General features: G+C 43.8%; 1 protein-coding gene across 4 annotated transcripts in view; it reads left to right on the forward strand.

The window, feature by feature from the left end:
• Positions 1–22,302, forward strand: part of LOC148024214 (dynein regulatory complex protein 1-like) — a 202,872-nt gene that overhangs the window by 125,238 nt on the left and 55,332 nt on the right. For all 4 annotated transcript variants that reach the window (XM_087693840.1, XM_087693837.1, XM_087693838.1 and 1 more), the window contains one exon: positions 20,403–20,940. In XM_087693840.1, coding sequence (XP_087549966.1) covers positions 20,403–20,940 — 538 coding nt within the window. The remainder of the gene's footprint in view (positions 1–20,402; positions 20,941–22,302) is intronic.

Genomic DNA, 22,302 nt, shown 5'->3' on the forward strand with positions numbered 1-22,302 from the left:
ACGGAGAGTCTTAATCTTGCAACCAGACTGAGTTTCCACAAGTGCACTGAAAGCCAAAAATGCATCATACACTTCTGACTTCTTTTTCAAGCAGTAGACCCAGCAAAAACGTGTAAAGTCATCAATAAATGTTACAAAATAGTAACAACCACCAATGACTGTGTGTGCATGGGCCCACAAACATCCGAATGCACAAGCTGCAATCTGGCTGTTGCTCTAAAAGCAACATCACGGGGAAAAGAGAAACGATGCATTTTCCCCAAAATGCAACCCTCGCATAAATGCTCAGGAGGTCTTTCCAAGAGAGGTAATCCATCCAACATCTGAGTACGCTGTAATAGCATCAAGCTGCCATAGTTTACATGCCCCAAACGAGCATGCCATAACTCTGCCTCTAACATAGCAGGAGTAAGAGTGGATGTCAAATATGCAGACTGATCTACCGAAAGAGCATCCAACTCATATAACCCATGACACAGAGAACCTGTCAAGACCAATGTCATGTGTTCCTTGTCACGGACCATGCAACGGTCATCATCAAAGGTGACCTGCAAACCACAACGTGCCATAGAAGAAATGGAAAGCAGATTCTTCTTAATGCCAGGCACATACAAAGCATCCTGTAGGCGGAGAATAGAGCCATCAATGGCTGTAAGCTGAATCTCCCCAATACCACGAACAGGGTATGATGCATTATTAGCACACTGAACAGACTTCCCAACGGGAGGTGCACCAAGAGAAGCAAACAAATCTCTACGAGATGTGATATGCCGTGAAGCACCACTGTCAAAGAACCAAGTGTCAGCATCCTCTGTAGAGCTAAATGCTCTATCAGCCCAAGAGACATCATAACTGCAAGTGTAAAAACAATAGTCCCTGGCTGCAACAAAGGACGCGGACTCGCTAGCAGTGGAAGGAGCTGCAGAAACAGACATCCCTGACTCCTTCTTCTTCTCTTTGGCGATGCGCTTCCTGCACTCAGTGATATAGTGGCCAGGCTTCTTGCAGTAATGGCATTTTCCTTTCTTGGGTTGCGTGCCCCCCTGTTTCTGACTTGTCTGTGAAGTGCTACTACTACCAGAACTCTGCGAAGCATTTTTCCCTTGGCTGTTTTTACCCTTCTGCCTTGACATAAAAGCCTGCTCAGAGGCTATACCATCCACACCACTGTTCCGTCTAGTTTGCTCCTCCTCTAGAAGCAAACTGACAAGCTGAATGAAAGTGATGGGCTCTTTCGAAATCCTCATAGTGAGGTTCAAGGCAGTATGAAAAGCCAAGTAAGAGGGAGGCAGTGAATTCAATGTCGTAGAAATCAGCTGCGCATCTGAGTAGTACTCATCCACATTCATGAGTTGCTCCCGCAAGTCCTGAATTTTGTTGAGATGATCCTGCATAGAATCACCCTCATTCATCTTTAGAGTCTCTAGCTCTTTCTTCAAGAAAGAGATGCGAGTCTCATTCTTTCCTGCAAACATCTGCTCCAATGTCAACCAAGCTTCTTGTGAAGAAGCTGCTGAACGAATATGAGGAATGATAGAACGCTGAACTGCCAATGCAATCAGCGACATAGCCTGTGCATCCCGTGTATCCCAAGCTTTCTGAGCTGCAGTTCTTGGGGGAAGTGGCTGAGCGGGCTGAGGTGGAGGGGGCTGAGGTTGCCCTCTTGCACGTCCTCCTGGAGGAGGAGTAGCGGGAGCCACAACTCCCGGTCGTGCTTCCTCTCCACTGACATAATCCCACAAATTTTTGGCCACTAATACATTCTTCATCATGAAAGACCAAAGGGAATAATTGTTCCCATCCAATCGGTCTTCCTTGGACACATAGGTGAATACATCTCCTCCCTGATTTGCCATTATTTCCCAAAAGGCAATAGAGCAATGTCAATGCAGTACGGGCTGGAAATCTGCAAATTTCCAGAAATTGCAGCAAACACAAGTCTGCAATTAATGTGCAAAGGGTACTCTGTCAAAAAAAAACTGTCACTGATGCACGCTTCCCAAGGTGCAATTAGTGCTCAGCAGCACTAAAACATCAAAAGCCCCAAAATTTTCTGCCCAAAATTTCTGTCACAAATGTCTGTTACAAAAGCCCCAAAATGTGCATTCAATGTGTCACAGACTGACACAGCACGTTTCCCAATGCTGAAAATTGAACCTGCTGTTCAGCACGTTTCCCAATGCTGAACCTGAACCTGTTGCCCGAACTCCTGTGTAAAAGAAAAGTGCAGAATGTTACCTCTGCGTGTTGACGACGGGCACGATTCCCGAGGTAATGACTGCTGGGTACAGTGGGACTGACGCACAGGTACAGGGTACAGGATGGCGCGTCAGGACACAGGCGGCACGTCAGGGCACTGGTGGCGTGTCAGGAGACAGGTGGCGGGACAGGGTACCAGTGGCGGGACAGGGCGTCAGATGGCGGGACAGGGCGTCAGCTGGCAAGGACGTGACAGGGCGGCGTCAGGAGGCGGCGTCAGGTGGCGCGTTAGGTGACGACGGCGTCTGCAAGTACAGGAGGCGCGTCAGGTGGAGCTTCTCGCAGACAGGGCGGCGCTGGTCACGAACTGGCACACGCAGGAGCAGGGCTCGTGACAGACAAGGCGGCTTCAGCTCCAGGTCCAGGCGGCGCAGGCAGCTGGTGGCGCTGTCTGACGAGCTGGCGTTAGGGCACAGAGGCGCCAATCTGGCGGGGCTCCTGGCGGCGCTGCTACAGGAAGGAGATGGGCTGACTGACGAGTCTGCACAGGGCAGACAGATGCAGGCCCAAACCTGAGCTGACTAGCGACGGCGGCTGAGTCCTCGGGAGCTGTGCAGAATCCTCGGGAGTTGTGCAGAGCTGCTGACCAGCTCTGATACCAAATGTCAGATGGGAGAGGATCGAGGTGCAGCTGAAGTGCAGTAGACAGTGTGAGAGTGAGAGACAGAGTTGAGCACGATACCCAATGCAATAGTACTGAATAGAGTGTTAGCTGAAAGTACAGATGATAACCCTTATACCTTAGGGTTATAAGGGGCTGTTCACACCCGAACACAGTAAGTGCCCGTAAGTGTGCACCACAAGCACATACAAAATAGTACACATAATCTGGGGGAAAAAACCTCTCCTACCGAGAGTAAAAAGTGCCCCAGTGTCCTAGTGATCACCCGCACACTCCCATATGAGCGTAGGCGTAAGTAAGGCGTGTGAGATACCCAACAGTGCATTAGTGAGGCCAAAAGGCATCACCAAAAAATCATAATGCCCATATCTAGTACGAAAGGCCGTCTTGGAAATATCTTGTGCCTTAATTCTTATTTGGTGATAGCCTGATCTTAAATCTATCTTTGTGAAGAATTTTGCCCCTGCAATTGATCAAAAAGATCTTCCATTCTGGGCATAGGAAATTTATTCTTCACCGTTATTTTATTAAGTGCTCTATAGTCAACACAAAGTCGCATAGAACCATCTTTTTTCTTTACCAATAAAATTGGTGAAGCCCAAGGTGAATTACTGGGTTGAATAAACCCTTTATTCATGTAATCCTTAATTTGTCTTTCAACTTCTTGATGCTGTGTTTCACTTAACCTATACGGTGGTTTTGAAATTGGGTGTGTATCCTTATTTATATCAATTGGGTGATTTATATCACCCCTATCTGGTGGAAGGCCACTTGGTAAATCAGAAGGAAACACATCTTTAAAATCATCTAACAAACTATTCAATTCATTATTAACATTCAACTCACAAACATAAGAAAATTGTTGCTTTATATTACGGAAAGTAAAAGTATTCTGTACAGGAAGAGACCATAGCATATATACCTCACAAACTTCCTTCTTTATCAACTTCTGAACTTCAGTAGAACACAGCAAAGAATTATCAGATACTTCATGTTCACCTTGAATGACAAAAGTCTTACCATCCCTTTCAAATTCCAGTGTATTATGGTGATAGCTACGTTTTAAGGATGGTTCTAATCCCCATAGCCACTCCCTCCCTAGAGCAATATCAGCTCTTTCCATGTTCATTATTTGGAAATCAAGCTTATCTTTATATCCTTGAATCTCAATTTCCAAATTGGATACCATTGTATCCCATATTTTGTTGTCTTGGCCTTGCATCATACGAACAACATATTGATGCTCACTGTTTTGCTGGGGAAGTTTCAATTTTTTGACAAGTGCATAATTTATAAAATTATGTGTGGCAGAGTCATCAATCATGACTCTAACCCGTTTTCCAGCTATCAATGCATGTACTCTAAGTAAATCATGTGGTCCAAAAGTAGGTTGCCACATAGAAGTTGACATACAACACTTATGTTGTACATCCATGTGCAAGACCTCTAAAGATTTATACTTTTCATGGCCCTTTAATTCTAAGGTCTGCACTACATGGATTTGTTTATCTTTTCCCTTGCCCTTGTCCTTATCCTTTCCTTTGTCTTCCCCCTTTTTCTTTTGAGGGCAATTCCAAGCAGCATGGTTAGGGGATAGGCAATTGAAACACAACTTTTCTTTTTTGGCCTTATCAAAGTCATCAGGACTTAATTTTGGCCTCATATATGGTTTCTTTTCAAAAGGTTGTTTTTTACCCTTGAAAAATGGCATTTTCCTTTTAAATTTGCCCACAAATTTTGAGGTTTCCAATTCCTTAGACTTGGGCTCCGTATCCATGAGACTAGTGAGTGTACCTGGACGCATACTGTCTTCATAAATTAATGCAAATTTAATTGCCTCTTCCAGCGTCTTAGGTAAACTCCGTTTTACTTCCTTTTTACAGGCTTTATCTAGTCCCCTAATAAATCCTCTTGTTTTTTGGAATTCATCTATTCCTTCCAGTTTGAGGATTATCTCACGATATTCCTCCAGATATGTCAGCAGGGGTCTTCCCTTTTGTCTGACATAATCCCAATCTTCCCAATTTCTTTCCATTTCATTTTCAGGAAGAAATTCTTTCAAAAAGACGGATTAAAATTGAGCCCAAGTTTCAGGTATTTTATTCGCCTCCTTTAAAGTTCTCCACCACTTATATGCTTTGGGTCCCAAAGTTAAACTAGCCTCCAATGCTTGGAGATGTGGTGGGGTAGTTTTTGATTTATGTAAATCTTTCCATTTTTGGAGGAAATTAAAGATTGTATCTTTATAGCAAAAAATTCTTCCCATTGTTCTTCTTGTATTTCTGGTTCATGGGGATCTACCATAGGTTGGTCCCCAGAACTAGAGCTTTCCATTACCCTTTCTTTCCCTTTTTTTGCCATTAATACACTGGAATTGGAAAGCAAAAATAAGAAATTTGCATACAAAGTAAAGTACTTCCCTGATTTTTAATGGCAGGCTGTGGTTGGTTGCTGGTTTGGAAAGAAGCCCGAAGAGTAACGAACAAATTTTATCTTCCCAGACTAGAGCAGTAAAACAGTCATGCTGGAAATTCAATTTCGTGACTTCAGTCGTGTATGACATTCTTCTGTCCCTCTCACAGCAGTCGCAGTCACCTATCAACAGCAGTCGTGACAAAGTCACGTTTCACATTTCACCTCCATCTGCTGCAGTCGTGTCACGTTTCCTCGTGACCCCACGCCTGGTCCTCGCGACGCCACTTCTGGTCTGGTCCTCGCGACCCCACGTCTGATCTTTTTCCCTGCCCGTAACGTGTCACATTAATGTGACGTGGCACGTCTCACTTTTCTTTGTCTTCACGGCCCGTCGCGTTTTCACGGCGCCTGGCACGTCTCACTTTTCTTTTTCTTTACGGCCCGTCGCGTTTTCACGGCACCTGATACTCACGCGACCTTGCGAAAAGTTGACGACCTGGCGGGCGACTGACTATCTGACGAACAACTGACGATCTGACGAACAACGGATCTGATCGTTGAACCATAGGCTCTGATACCAATGAAAGATGGCTCCGGAAAGACAGATAGAAAAACCATGAAAACTACTGAGCACGAGTGATTCTTCTCCTCCCAACCACGCCTAGATCAATGCTGGCACCTCTCACTCGGATTCCTTTGCCAGCCGTCCACTTCTCTGGAGTCCTACTATTCTTGGACTCTCTTACTCTCTAGGCTCCCCTTAACCCCGTTCGGGCACCCAAGACCCCGGACGGTCATTCTCGTGCATATTCCCCTAGATTTACCTTAATGTCACATTAAATGTCACTTTTAATGTCACATCCCATATTTATGACCTTAACGTGACATTAAATATCACTTTTAATGTCACATTAATGTCACACCCATCCACAGAAGGAAGGCTGGTTTCACCTGCACTTTTCAATTTCACATAAATGGTTTGGATTGGCCCACCATTTGTGAAGGCATTGACTTTGTATTTACCTGGAGAAAGCCTGATTTGATTAATTGACTTGAGATTACTTTCCTTTGGTGATAAAGAAGAAGGAATAAAGGTATTGAGCTCTGCTAAGATCTCTGTAGATTGTTGTGCAATTGACTTTGTGATCGACTTGAGATTACTTTCCTTTAGTGGTGAAGAAGGAATAGAGGTATTGAGCTCTGCTAAGATCTCTGTAGATTGTTGTGCAATTTGCTTTTGTGTTTGCAAAGTTCTTTTCAGAACTTTACATATAGTGAATGTAATTCTTGCTGCATTTGTTGAATTGCAAAGACCATTGCATCACTTTCATGCTGAATTTCACCCTTACTTTTATGCAAATCCTGAATGAATTGTGTCTACGTGCGGGGTTAATGAATTTGGTCAAGGTTGTGTGGCACAAAAAGATTAGCTTCTTCACTGTCTCAGAACTTAGCATACCTTGTTTGGGAAGATCATGTGGGTTCTTAAAGAATTCTTGTCCAATCTTGTCAGTCTTTCTTTTTGTCAAAAGAATCTTCAAGATTAGAACTAGAACCTTGTGCTGAATCAGAATCATCTTTAGAGTGACGTGTCTTTTTCCCTTTGTGTCTATGCTTTGAACTAGAAGAAGTAGATGGCATATATTTTTCTTTTCCTTTTTGGGAAAAGTAGTGAGGGATTGAGTGAGCATTAACTAGGGTATATTGTTGAAGAAGGATTTGGAGGAGTATCATCTTCTTGTTCAGAATCAGACACTTCTGAAACTCATGAAAAAATTTTGGAGACCTTCATCATCAGAATAGCATGATTCATTCCAATCAGAAAAAGAACTTTTTGTGTTACTAGTGTCAGTTGCAGCACTAGTATCAGAATTATAAGAATTCACAAAAACAATGTCTTCTGTGTTAGAGTCAGTAGAATAAGAAGTAGACTCTGAAGCAGAGGAAGAATCATCTGATAGTAGATAATGAGCATTGGTTTTGACTTGCTCCTTACGAGTGTTCCCAGAGTTTTCCTTGCCTTTAGAAGAACATTTGTTGGCAAGATGACTAGAACTGCCACATATATGGCATTTTAATCCTTCGCGATTAGAATGACTATTCTTTGATCCTTGTTTGTTGAAAGAGTATCGATGTCTTCTATGATGCCTCCTTGATCTTCTATCTATGAGATCTGTAAGAAGATCTGTTGTTGTTGTTGTATGACCTCCATTTAGACCATCCAATCGGATTGCATGTACATTTCTCACAGCCAAAATCATTTCATACTCGGTTGCGGACTTACACACAACTATAGGAAACTTCTGTTGTAATACTGTTAACTACACTGTCAGTAAAATCTCTTTTTTCCTCTTTCATTTTTTCCTTAAAATAAAATGTACTGGGCTTAGGGAAAGAACATGCCAAATGTTCCTTCATACTGTTATTATGTGCTCCAAGTCCTCCATATAGAAGGTCACGCACATAAATAAGATACTCTTTGTATTACCTTGGATTACATAATTTGGATTTGAAAAAGGCTTCACAAGCCTCCACTATAGCATCCAACTGTTGCCCATAAGTTCTCCTTGTAGTAATTCAAAAAAGATTTGTGATGGCTGAGGTTGCTGAGCTATAGCTACTTTGATCTATGGATGGATAGAAATCCACCATTGTCTAAGACCTCCAACAAAGCCATGTGTCATGGCATTAAGTATATCTATTCTATTTGTAGTAGGTTTTTCTAACATTTTTTGATCTACATAGGCATTCATCATGTAGATTAAGAGTTTTATCTCCTCGAGGGTTTTCCCATCAATGGACCAAATAGGAAAACTGCCTACCTTTTCTGGGACACCAATTTTATTGTAAAACTTTGTGTGAGAAGAAGAAGCTTTGTCTTTATTTGCATCATGAGCATTGACTGTGGGCATTAAGATATCCAGGGTCACCACCTTCTGTAGTAGAAGCACCTATTCTATGTGGATTAATAGGTACAAAAGTCTCATCTACCACACTATTTCCATCATCTGAGGATGAGATGCTGTAAATGAGTTGATTTTGGGCATGAGTGTCCATCATATACCAGGCCGGTATATAATCTTCATGATTCTGCTCCTCTATTTCACCCATGACTCTTGAATTGTACCAATTATGCACATACCTGGTCAGGTCATCATTGTGTTTCTCTTCGGGATCAATAGATAATGGCATTTGATCCAACACTTTATTAGCCTCTTGTTGTCTGTGGATTCTGTTGAACACCATTTGGTCAATCTCATCAAAACTTACTTTGTATCCCTGTCAGTCCATTCTGGAAAGAGAAGTTCCAGATATTCAGCCAACTCAAGTGCTTTCTCAGCTGGTTGCACTGTAGGTTGTATCAAGGAAGGTTGACTAGCATGGGTAGTACTTGGACCTGCTTCTGTAGATGTCTTCCAAACAATGTTTTCTTCCTCATCTGTGTTTGGTGGATATTGTGGCACATACATTCTTTGTATATCATACAGTATAGAATCTAATTGCTGTTCTGTATGTTCTTCTAGTTTAGCCTTTCCCTTTAGATTATTTTCAATTATAGAACGCACGTTGAGAGTGCCTTGTGTTGATGTAGCAAACAATGAAGGCCATCCTTTCTGTAATCTCTTATTATAAAAGCTTGACCAATCAACTTCAGTAGTAGTAGTAGTAGAGACAAGGTTTTGAGAAACAGAAGCTGCAGAGGAAATAGCTCCAAGAGTAAAAGCTTTAAGTTTAGTCTGTTGTTGACAGAGTTGCAAAATAGTATCACATGTGTCAGCCATTTTTTCTATCTTCTCTATCAAGCCTATCAAGGCAAGATCAATCCAATTGACAACTTGAAGTTCTATGGACCAAGATGCAGAATCTTGTTGCCTTAAGTAAGGGGCCACTTTATATTCATGATTCTCATACTCAAACTCCCAAATAGCATTGACAATAGAAACACTGGTATTTTCAATCAGTTTCTTACAATGGAGACAAATACCTTCTAAGATCTTGGGATGTGAGCAAGGTTGTGCCTGTGGTAAAAACTTCAATGTACTTGCTCTCTGTGATAGGGAAACCTTGAGCCTTGGTTGTTGTGTAGTAGCAGATACTTGAGGTGTTTCTTCTCTTGATTCTCTTTGAGGAAGATGTAAAGTCTTGCCCTTGATGTTGCGCACAGAAATCACCTTGGGAGGTAGCAACTCTTTCTTCTGAAGAGAAGATATATCTAACTGCCATTCCTGGGGTAGCTCAATTTCAGACCAATTAACACACTCAAGGAGAAACCTCTGAGTACTTTCATCCAATTTCATAATAGTGGTTTGCCCACGATCTTTAGAAGCATTTGTGCCTTCAAGTACCCTGGGTATCGCTAGAGACATACAGCGAAATACCATGCAGTACTAAATAGCCAGATGTGCTGAAGATGCCTTCATGTTAAGCCCCTTTCGGCGGATATGAAGCATGAGAAGCTTAGGAAAATAAGGATCATCTATAGCTATGACATAATTAGGACACAACTCAAAAAATATTGGACCATTGGATAAGAGCTGCTCCTACAACATGTCCATGAGTTCTAGCTGCCTAGTATCAAGAACTGCAGCCATACAGGATACATTTAACCCTCTACGAAACAATGGTATAATGCCTATTGCAATGTAACCAAGATAGAGGGTAACCAAGAAAGGAATGGTAGACACACTTTAGGAGCTCTGACATGTCGGTCACTTGTTTTGATGGAGGAGGTAGCTCATCCTTGAGCAGCCATTTCATTGCCTCTCTGTGCATTTTCTCCTCCAGTCTGGTTCCGAAGTGCATTTTCCCCGAAATTTTTGCATTTACAAGTTTGCTATCGTGTGTCAGATTTCATCCATCCCTATTAGGATTTTTTCAGTCACATCATTATTTCCCACTGCATTTAGTGCAGTTGGACCAGCATTAAATGCAGGCTGGCCCATATTTTGGACCCTGAAGTGCAGGTTGGCCAGGTTTTTGGGTTTTGGGCTATATATAGTCCCCCATTTGGCTGGTCCTTAGCATTCTTCTATCTTCCACTTGGCAGCTGCACACTTCAACTTTGGTCTTCTTCTCCGTCTCCAGTGCTGCCATCATCATCAGCCTGATGTGGTGCCCTCATTGACATTGAGAGCTACATGCAAGGATTGATTAGTCCTCTTCATGTATTCAGCATTCTTTCCTTGTTTAGTGCAGATTTCTTTCATGTTGATGATTGAGATAGGTGGATGGAGCCATGTCAATGAGAGGATGTGCCAACTTTGTGGTCGGGAGCCAAAAACGGACGAGCATTACAGTTGTAGATGTACTGTATACTATGATATTTGAGGCCGCTATCATTGCCTCTTTAAGACCGGTGATGGACTATGAAGACCAAAGATGTTTGGGCCTTTTCTTATTGGAGCTCCAACAGTGCAGAGCAATATTGTTATGGGATACGAGGCAACCCCAACCTCATCCACTCCTCCAGAGAGAAATTACACACTTTTTCAATGTAGCTGAACCCCTAGCCACTGCCACCCTAGACACACACCATCTCCTACTGATAGGCATCATCGAGGGACATCATCAAGCAGTATCACAGTTGGCACAGCTACAACGCTACGTAGAGCAGGACGCCCTAAAGTACCTACTCGGCAACATAGGCATGCCAATATGTGTCACATTCGCATCACGACTGCTCATTACAGATGCAGATTGGCGCATTGACTCAGTCGGAGGTAGCTTGCAGAGTCTTGGTGGATTTCATAGATTGAGGGGGAGATACTCTACACTCTCCTTAATCTTTTTAAACTTAGTTTTTCCAGCTTTTTCAGTTTTTCCATACTTTTCATTCCAATCTACCATGTAGACCTACACATTAATTTTCTCTCTTCTTCTCTAATGAGAGATGATGATACAGTTGTATTGGTGATGGTCTCATAGGCCATTCTGGCCTTTTAGAGACATTAATAGATCTTATCTTCTGTGTGTGTGTGTGTGTGTGTGCGCGCGCGTGCGTGCATGCGTACGCTTGTTCCTTCTTCCATTGTGTACTCTCACATGGTACCATCGCTAAGCGAGAGGACGGAGTGGAGATTGTTCCCAAGCTGAAAACACAAATGTCAGCATTTGCATTTGCTGCAAATGCAGCCTAATCTACACCAGGCGACCCCTTCTGACTGTTGACAACAGCTCCTCTACCCCAAGCAAACAAGTTTCTAGGCAGGTGACAACCTATCTTGGCCAGGCAGAGCATCTACATAGTGCTTGTAGCTGATTTCTCCTGACTATTGTAGATTTTGGAACTTATGTGTGCCTTGCAAGATATCAAAGATGTCTTGTCACCAATTTCACAATTTTGATGATATAGATGAGCATTCTCATCACTTCTTCAAATAACAACAAGATTATCCTAAAGACTATCACGTAGATCATGAAGAATAAAGTTCACCTATCCCATTTGTATGCAATCCCTCTTCTCCCCATTCTCTCCATGTATCACACAAGGCTCATTCTACTCGCCTCAAAATGTAATCTATGGCACCATTTATTTAGGTGCTTGTACTCCCCTCTCTACCCAAAGAAGACTAACTCGATGGTTCCAACTACTCGCTTTGGTCGTGTAAGGTGGAGTGTATCCTTGATACCTTCAATCTTTGGGAGTTTGTTACCCACCCTGTTCCCTGTCCAGTGGAGCATCCCACAATAGGATCATTGATAGATCGTGCAGTCCTATGGAATCGGCTCTACTCCAGTGTCCGAAATTTCCTCTTTATGAGCTTACAGAATTCTGTCCTAATGCATGTGCACTGGTTGTGGAAAGCTTCGGAGGTGTAGACAAAGCTTGCTTCTTTGTACCATCGAAAGATATTTGCCCATCGAATTACTCTCGAAAACAAATTATGGATGCTCATGGTTGATGACTCTTCCATGGTGAATAACCATATCAATAGGTTGAAGGATATGAGAGATAAGCTTGCATCCCTTGGTAGGATGATCTCTTGAGAGGATATGGCCATGATTCTTTTGACTCAGCTACCATCTCCCCAATTTGATGTCTTCTACACTAGTCTTCTCACATTGAGGACCTGCAAGAAGCTTCTATGGAAGGAGCTTGCCCGCTTTTTTTGGAGCATGACAAGTGCACCAAAGAGGTAGCCAGTGGATCCACATCCACCAAGAGGGGAGAAGAAAGTTCAAGAGGGGAGAAGAAGAAGAAGAAGAAGAAAGGGAAGTCAAAGGCTTAACGACTAGAGAGTTCTTTAGGCTCTGACTCTAACTTAGAGAAGCCTAAATGCCCATATTGTGGGAAGAGGACATATCCAAAGGAGAAATGCTGGAAGAAGTACCCTCACCTTTGTTTGGGAGCAAACGATGGAGCTAAAACATTCGATCCTTCTACCTCTACTCCAATGGTTACCCATGAGTCCAGGTTCCTTCATATTGTTGAGTTGGAGGAGCCTTTTTTAGTGGTTGCCTTGTCTTCTAAGAGGCCTTGGCTGGTTGATAGTGAAGCTTCTAGTCATATGACTCCAAAATGTGATTTGTTGCAAGATCTACACCCTTTTCTCCTCTAATTGGGTTTCTTAGTGCATTTCCTCAGCAGTTTCTGCATTTACCAGTCTGCCATCACCTATTGGATTTTATCCATCCTTGTTGGAATGTTTTCTGCCACATCACCATCTGCGACTGCATTTAATGCAGTCCGACCAACATTAAATGCTGGTTAGCCCATATTTTGGACTTTCAGGTGCAGGTCAGCCAGGTTTTTGGGTTTTGGGCTATATATAGCCAGTCCCCCAATTGGTTGGTCCTTGGCATTTTTCTGTCTTCCATTTGACAGGTGCACACGCCGTGACTTCAGTCTCTCCTCTGTCTCCAGTGTTGCTGTCATCATCAGCCTGATCCGGTGCCCTCATTGACACTGTGGGCTGCATACAAGGAGTGATCAGTCCTCTTCTTATATTCAGCATTCTTTCCTTGTTCAGTGCAGATTTCTCCTCTTCTTTTCTTGAAAATTTTGTGTGTGTGTGTGTGTGTTCATGTTCCTTCTTCACTTGCACACTCTCACAGTAGTAACTAGCACGGATGAAGGCTAACAATGATGGTAGGTAGGCAAGCCCAATGGATAAGTAACTTGCACTATAGTTTGTCCTATGTACAGCGTGGCAACTTCAAACCGGTGGGAGCTGGTTTGGAAGGGAGCGGGGCGGAGGGGGGATCCCTCAGTGCATGCGATATATTATAATTATATATAGTAGAACGTACTTTTGTCTTTAGATAAAAAATTAGAAAATATTTGCCATTGAATCAAGCCCTGCCATAGTGAATGCATGTTTGTCTTGTAATGCAGTGGTCCAGGGTTCAAATCCTGGGAGAAGGATTCATTGTTTTGAAATTTGGATTTTATTGTTATTGTGTTGAATTTTCCCAAACTCTTTTTTAGTCTAAGGAAAACTAGTAATGTTGACCGGCGCCTCCCGGTCACCCACAAATCCAGGCAATTGGGCAGGGTTGGGCTGGTGGCATTGGGCGGGCATGCAGAAGGCAATGTGCAGGGGAGAGGAAGATGCAGCATGCAGTCAGATTGATGTGGCAGCAGGTAGTCAGACGTAATGTGCAGGGGAGAGGGAGATGCGGTATGTAGTCCAACCGAGCTGGCAGCAGGTGTCTGACTGGAAAGCAGGCAGCAGGCAGTTTACACTAAGCAGAAGCAGCTAAGACCAGGTAAAGTGTGCACTGGGCAAGCAAGGCTTAGCTGTGGGAGAGGGGAAGACCGGGTGGATGACATGAATGAGCAGAGAGAGTATATCTGTTTTGGAGACTAGGGGAGGGAGTTGGACAGCAAGGGATCCCAAGGAGGAGATGCTAACAGGCAAGCAAGGGTGTTAGGCAGGGCATGAATGAGACTGTCAGATGGGAGAGGATCGAGGTGCAGCTGAAGTGCAGTAGACAGTGTGAGAGTGAGAGACAGAGTTGAGCACGATACCCAATGCAATAGTACTGAATAGAGTGTTAGCTGAAAGTACAAACGATAACCCTTATACCTTAGGGTTATAAGGGGCTGTTCACACCCGAACACAGTAAGTGCCCGTAAGTGTGCACCACAAGCACATACAAAATAGTACACATAATCTGGGGGAAAAAACCTCTCCTACCGAGAGTAAAAAGTGCCCCAGTGTCCTAGTGATCACCCGCACACTCCCATATGAGCGTAGGCGTAAGTAAGGCGTGTGAGATACCCAACAAACCCCCCTGGAGTGAAGAGTGATCAAGTGTACAAGGATCATCCGCCACCAAAGGGCGTCAAATTCAAAGCATCGCGAAATGCTTCAAATTTGTCTCGTGGAAGAGCTTTGGTGAAGATGTCTGCCACATTGCTGGTGGTAGGACAGTAGACAAGGCTGATATCACCTGCATGTAGCCTCTCTCTGACAAAGTGGTAGTGAATCTCTATGTGTTTCGTGCGAGCATGAAACACAGGGTTCCGTGCCACTGCAATGGCACTCTGACTGTCAGTATATAAAGGAGTAGGCTCCGTAACAGATACATCCAAATCAGCAAGTAAGCGTCTAAGCCATACGCACTCAACTGCAGTAGTGAAGGCTGCCTTGTACTCAGCTTCACATGACGACGTGGCAACAGTGGATTGTTTCTTGCTAAGCCAAGAAATGCATGACGAGCCAAGAAAGAAACAATTGCCACTAGTGGAGTGACGAGTATCAAAATCACCAGCCCAATCAGAGTCACTGTAAGCATGTAACTACAGTGGTCCCCCCTTGGCATAAAGCAATCCAAGAGCTCTAGTACCCTGCAAGTAACGAAACACACGCTTCACAGCTTGCCAATGCGACATACGAGGCTGATGCATGTACCTGCTCAAAACTGAAACGGCAAACTGTATGTCTGGCCGAGTGTGGCATAGATAGATGAGACATCCCACTGCTGGAGCATAAGTATGGATATCAAACAAATCACTGTCATCATGTAATGACAGTTTGAGCCCAGGTTCCATGGGTGTACAAACTGGCTTGCAATCCTGTAAGCCAAACTTCTCAAGAAGTTGCCCAATGTACCTTGACTGACATAATCCAATGCCTCTAGCATCATGTACAAACTGGATGCCCAAGTAATAGTGCAAAATACCCAAGTCAGACATGTCAAAAGTTTGCTGTAAATTATTTTTGAATGCTGAAATCTGATCAGCATGTGTTCCAGTGAGCAAAAGGTCATCTACATATAGACACAAAATCAGCATGGATCCCCCCTCTTTATGTACATAAAGGGTAGACTCAGATGGGCTGTTTACAAACCCCTGACTAAGCAAGAAAGCATCTATCTTTGCGTACCAAGCTCGTGGAGCTTGTTTCAAACCATATAGAGCTTTTTTCAGCTTGCATACTAAAGTTTCTGAGCCTTCAACTGCAAAACCAATGGGCTGCTGTACATACACTTCTTCCTGAAGTTCCCCATGTAAGAATGCAGTCTTTATATCCAGCTGATGCACTTTCCAACCAAAATGTGCAGCCAAGGCAATCATAGACCGAATGGTCGTCATACGGGAGGTAGGAGCAAAGGTCTCCTCATAGTCAATGCCCTTTTTCTGTGCGTAGCCTTTAGCTACCAGCCGTGCCTTGTACTTATCTATGGATCCATCTGCGTTCCTTTTCAATTTGTAGACCCATTTCGTACCAATGGCACGCTTGCCAACTGGCAAAGACACCAAATCCCAAGTATGATTCTTATGAATAGAATCCAATTCAGCTTGCATGGCTGCCATCCAATGCACACTATGTCGTGCATCCTCAAAACATTCAGGCTCCTCATTATCATGAGTACATGCTGCCATAACAAACTCCATGGAATGTGCTGAATCATGCAGTCGAGTTTGCCTTCGAGTACGACCAGCCAAGGGTGTTTCCAAATGACTATCTCTCATAGTCTGCGTGTACCATCTAGGCACCTGTCTTGCTTCCTGACTGTGTACAAGTTCCTGCTGAATTTCAGTTTCAGCAATGTGCTGATTTACTGCATGTTCCATAGGAGCAGCTGGCTGAACATTAGGTTCATTTGCTGAAGTACCAGCTGAATCACCAAATGTGATGGGCAGCAGCCCTTCAAAGACATCACGGGCAGCCTGATATGTATCAAAACCAGCCAAGGATAATTCTGATTTTTCATCAAATACAACATCCCTGCTGACAAAAACCTTCTTGGTCACGGGATCATAGAGTCTGTAGCCTTTGCTTTCGCTGCTATATCCCATAAAGATGCATTTTACAGCCTTGTTGTCCAACTTCTTTCGAAGTACCTGTGGAATATGGGCATATGCAAGACACCCAAAAGTACGGAAGTGGCCAACAGAAGGTTTGCGGCTGTGCCAAGCCTCAAAAGGTGTGACGGTTTTCAAGGCCTTGGTAGGGCATCTGTTCAAAATGTGGCAAGCGCACATGACGGCTTCCATCCAAAAACTATGAGGCAAACTCTTTGCCTTCAGCATACATCTGGCCATCTCCATGAGTGACCGATTTTTCCTCTCTGCTACCCCATTCTGCTGTGGAGTATATGCAGTAGTGTACTGATGGATAATGCCCTTCTGCTGCAAATAAGAATTCAGCATAGAGGACATGTATTCCCCCCCTCGGTCCGAACGGAGAGTCTTAATCTTGCAACCAGACTGAGTTTCCACAAGTGCACTGAAAGCCAAAAATGCATCATACACTTCTGACTTCTTTTTCAAGCAGTAGACCCAGCAAAAACGTGTAAAGTCATCAATAAATGTTACAAAATAGTAACAACCACCCAATGACTGTGTCTGCATGGGCCCACAAACATCCGAATGCACAAGCTGCAATCTGGCTGTTGCTCTAAAAGCAACATCACGGGGAAAAGAGAAACGATGCATTTTCCCCAAAATGCAACCCTCGCATAAATGCTCAGGAGGTCTTTCCAAGAGAGGTAATCCATCCAACATCTGAGTACGCTGTAATAGCATCAAGCTGCCATAGTTTACATGCCCCAAACGAGCATGCCATAACTCTGCCTCTAACATAGCAGGAGTAAGAGTGGATGTCAAATATGCAGACTGATCTACCGAAAGAGCATCCAACTCATATAACCCATGACACAGAGAACCTGTCAAGACCAATGTCATGTGTTCCTTGTCACGGACCATGCAACGGTCATCATCAAAGGTGACCTGCAAACCACAACGTGCCATAGAAGAAATGGAAAGCAGATTCTTCTTAATGCCAGGCACATACAAAGCATCCTGTAGGCGGAGAATAGAGCCATCAATGGCTGTAAGCTGAATCTCCCCAATACCACGAACAGGGTATGATGCATTATTAGCACACTGAACAGACTTCCCAACGGGAGGTGCACCAAGAGAAGCAAACAAATCTCTACGAGATGTGATATGCCGTGAAGCACCACTGTCAAAGAACCAAGTGTCAGCATCCTCTGTAGAGCTAAATGCTCTATCAGCCCAAGAGACATCATAACTGCAAGTGTAAAAACAATAGTCCCTGGCTGCAACAAAGGACGCGGACTCGCTAGCAGTGGAAGGAGCTGCAGAAACAGACATCCCTGACTCCTTCTTCTTCTCTTTGGCGATGCGCTTCCTGCACTCAGTGATATAGTGGCCAGGCTTCTTGCAGTAATGGCATTTTCCTTTCTTGGGTTGCGTGCCCCCCTGTTTCTGACTTGTCTGTGAAGTGCTACTACTACCAGAACTCTGCGAAGCATTTTTCCCTTGGCTGTTTTTACCCTTCTGCCTTGACATAAAAGCCTGCTCAGAGGCTATACCATCCACACCACTGTTCCGTCTAGTTTGCTCCTCCTCTAGAAGCAAACTGACAAGCTGAATGAAAGTGATGGGCTCTTTCGAAATCCTCATAGTGAGGTTCAAGGCAGTATGAAAAGCCAAGTAAGAGGGAGGCAGTGAATTCAATGTCGTAGAAATCAGCTGCGCATCTGAGTAGTACTCATCCACATTCATGAGTTGCTCCCGCAAGTCCTGAATTTTGTTGAGATGATCCTGCATAGAATCACCCTCATTCATCTTTAGAGTCTCTAGCTCTTTCTTCAAGAAAGAGATGCGAGTCTCATTCTTTCCTGCAAACATCTGCTCCAATGTCAACCAAGCTTCTTGTGAAGAAGCTGCTGAACGAATATGAGGAATGATAGAACGCTGAACTGCCAATGCAATCAGCGACATAGCCTGTGCATCCCGTGTATCCCAAGCTTTCTGAGCTGCAGTTCTTGGGGGAAGTGGCTGAGCGGGCTGAGGTGGAGGGGGCTGAGGTTGCCCTCTTGCACGTCCTCCTGGAGGAGGAGTAGCGGGAGCCACAACTCCCGGTCGTGCTTCCTCTCCACTGACATAATCCCACAAATTTTTGGCCACTAATACATTCTTCATCATGAAAGACCAAAGGGAATAATTGTTCCCATCCAATCGGTCTTCCTTGGACACATAGGTGAATACATCTCCTCCCTGATTTGCCATTATTTCCCAAAAGGCAATAGAGCAATGTCAATGCAGTACGGGCTGGAAATCTGCAAATTTCCAGAAATTGCAGCAAACACAAGTCTGCAATTAATGTGCAAAGGGTACTCTTTCAAAAAAACTGTCACTGATGCACGCTTCCCAAGGTGCAATTAGTGCTCAGCAGCACTAAAACATCACAAGCCCCAAAATTTTCTGCCCAAAATTTCTGTCACAAATGTCTGTTACAAAAGCCCCAAAATGTGCATTCAATGTGTCACAGACTGACACAGCACGTTTCCCAATGCTGAAAACTGAACCTGCTGCTGCTGCACGAATCCCTGTGTGGAAATAAAAAATGCAGAAATGTTACCTCTGCAGGTCGAAGACGGGTATGGATCCCGAGACTAGCACGAATCTCGAGGTGGCGCGTCAGAGGCGGCGGCGCCTTAGGGTACTGCACAAATGGCAGACTCCACGGGAGGTGGCGCTGGCTGAGCTGGCGCCTGCCGGAAGCAGAGTGCAGAGGCGACGGCCCTGCACAGGTGGCGTGTAGGTACAGGCGTGCAGGTCCAGGGGCGCAGCAGGCGACAGAGGCGGCGTCAGGCGGAGCAGGTGGCGGGCGCACTTGTCAGGTGGTGTGTCAGACGGAGCTGCGCACAGGTGGCAGCGACCTTTGTAGGTGGCGCGCAGCTGGCGGAGTTGGCGGGGCTGCAGGCGAAGGTACAGGCTGCACGTGCTGTACCAGACAGGTACTGACCAGCTGTACCAGACAGGTACCGATGAGCTGTACCAGACAGGTACCGACGAGCTGTCAGTGCTGACGCAAGTCCTCGGGAACCGAACAGAGCTGCTGACCAGCTCTGATACCAAATGTCAGATGGGAGAGGATCGAGGTGCAGCTGAAGTGCAGTAGACAGTGTGAGAGTGAGAGACAGAGTTGAGCACGATACCCAATGCAATAGTACTGAATAGAGTGTTAGCTGAAAGTACAAACGATAACCCTTATACCTTAGGGTTATAAGGGGCTGTTCACACCCGAACACAGTAAGTGCCCGTAAGTGTGCACCACAAGCACATACAAAATAGTACACATAATCTGGGGGAAAAAACCTCTCCTACCGAGAGTAAAAAGTGCCCCAGTGTCCTAGTGATCACCCGCACACTCCCATATGAGCGTAGGCGTAAGTAAGGCGTGTGAGATACCCAACAGAGACCACCAGGGTGGTGACCACATGAGAGGTTAGGGAGCTTGTCTGTCATAGTATACGAACAATTTCATCTTTGCCATAAAAAGGTTTGTGAAACTGACTTCTACAAATTGTTGTGACTGTGTTTAACTGATTTAGTATACAGCCAAGGTGGTTAGTAAAAATTTGTTGACAGTTCAGTCAAAGACCTTGTTTGGAAATCCATCTTTAATAACTTTTCACTTGTTGCTCAATCTTCCTAATGAGACGCACTTGGCTTTTTGGTTTACAAATGATTTCAGCTCACACATTATGGAGCTTCCATTGTTGTAGTGTGATGCAAGATTTTTGGGTTCTAATGCAGAGTTGTGCATGTCCTTGATTTAACACCTAAACTCAGTTGAGGGACTTTCGATGACACAGTTGATTTTGATGGTGTTTGTTTTAGAAACAAAGCTGAGATAGACACTTTAATGAAGAAAGTCAGAATCTCTGAGACTTCAATTAAAGACAATCTAACTAAACGAATGGACGACTACGTAAAGACATTAGATCAGATACGGACACAAGATAACGAAGATTACAATCTTCTGAAAGTTAGGCTTGAAACTGATATACAAACCTTAGAACAACATTTAGCTTCCATGGAGGCTGCATATCAACTCAATTCAGAAAAACTGGACTATAATTATGCAGTGCTTGTTGAAAGAGATCATGACAACTATGTAACTGCTGGTCAACAGAAGAGGAAGCTTACAAAACAACGTGATACCCTTTGCACTCTCAAGGCGCGTCATAATGACTCTGAGAGAAGGTTCTTATTCCATAATGGAAAGCTTGCAACTGATTATGAGAAAGTCATAAGGCTACTCCAGGATCTACAAAGCAAGGAACAGGAGATACAAGCAGCACAAGAAAAACAACATTGGGAGTTTCTATACATGCATCACAATTCTCTTACAGTTCTTGCTAGCAAACTTCTTCAAGTAAGGACTCCACTAAAGCACAAGAAGCATTAGCTGTGTTTTAATCGTAAACCTTGTAAGGCAATGTCTTCTTATAGCTGTTTGGGGGCCTTAGTTTTTGCAAGTCATACTGGTCTATCTTTGAATATAAGTAAAAACCAAGTTTGTAAGACAAAAAGAGAGCATAACATGTATGTTGATCAAAAGCATCTGAATTCATTTTAACTGCTGTGGTAGTTCTTGCTTTTGAAAGATACTATTATTTAGTATGAGGAAATACAAGCAAATTTGAAAGATACTGTTATTTAGTATGAGGAAATACAAGCAAACTTGAAGGTACAGGTCCAAAGGGATTCTATGATTCCTGGATTTCCATCGATTTCAATGGAATCAAAGAAAATAGTATGTCAGGATCTCAAATCTTAAAATCGTGTTTCATTTCTCTGTGCAACCTTAGAATTTGCTATATGCAGGACCATCTATCTCCCTATATACAGCAGTATGTGTCATAAGCATAGACATGCATGTGAGCAATGTCAACAGTCTAGTCATACGCATGTGAGCAATGTCACTCCACATGTGTCAATTGCAAATCGTTAATTCACATGACTTTCCAAATATGGCAATCTACGATATGCAAGAATCTTTGAGCAAGTATTATGGGCAGTTTATGCCCTCCAAAAGTGCCAGCATAAATCGTGCAATGATTTTTCCAAGAAGTAACATTGGCATGAATGGACTGTCTATTTAAGAAACGTGGGGTGCTGATGGACCCAAGCCCATTGCCAAATCATAAGATGAGTTTTCCTCATTGAACAGCAGTAGGGTGGTGCCAGGTACTACCGTCATTGGTATAGAAAAGGTATTTTCTCAGTTTTCTTGGCTGTTATTTTAGGAGTGATTGGATAAAAGCTTCAGATCTAGGAAGATTTCACTCTTCCTTTGGTTACCAGCACACAGGAGCATGCTAATTGGCACACGGCTCAGTTATGGCAGTTTCACAATACCATTTCTAGTCGCTAGATGTGGAGAGCTAGAGCAGGGAATTGTGGAGGAGAGTCCTTAGGATAGTCATCTATGATACAGCTGGGAGGATGATATTGACTTGGTGGAAAGTAGCTTGGCATGGACAGAGGTTTGCAAACAGCGGACTGAGGAGCAGTGCCATAGGTGAAAGTTGTTACTAGCATCATTACTTGATACATCTTGAGCACTAGATGTAGTCATGCCATAGATTTGTAGGACATACCGACTTAAGAGGCTCTCCCCCAGGTCTTTGGACACATGCCATGGGAGATGAAAAAGACAATATGGTGGCTTAGAGCACATGAGGAGAGGCGAGATACGTTTCTTCACACTTAGAATTTTGACACCTTCTTCCAT

The sequence above is a fragment of the Lygodium microphyllum genome, chromosome 15, assembly GCF_053477565.2.
Source record: "Lygodium microphyllum isolate KBCC chromosome 15, Lygodium_microphyllum_v1.1.10, whole genome shotgun sequence".
NCBI classification, from domain to species: Eukaryota; Viridiplantae; Streptophyta; class Polypodiopsida; order Schizaeales; family Lygodiaceae; genus Lygodium; species Lygodium microphyllum.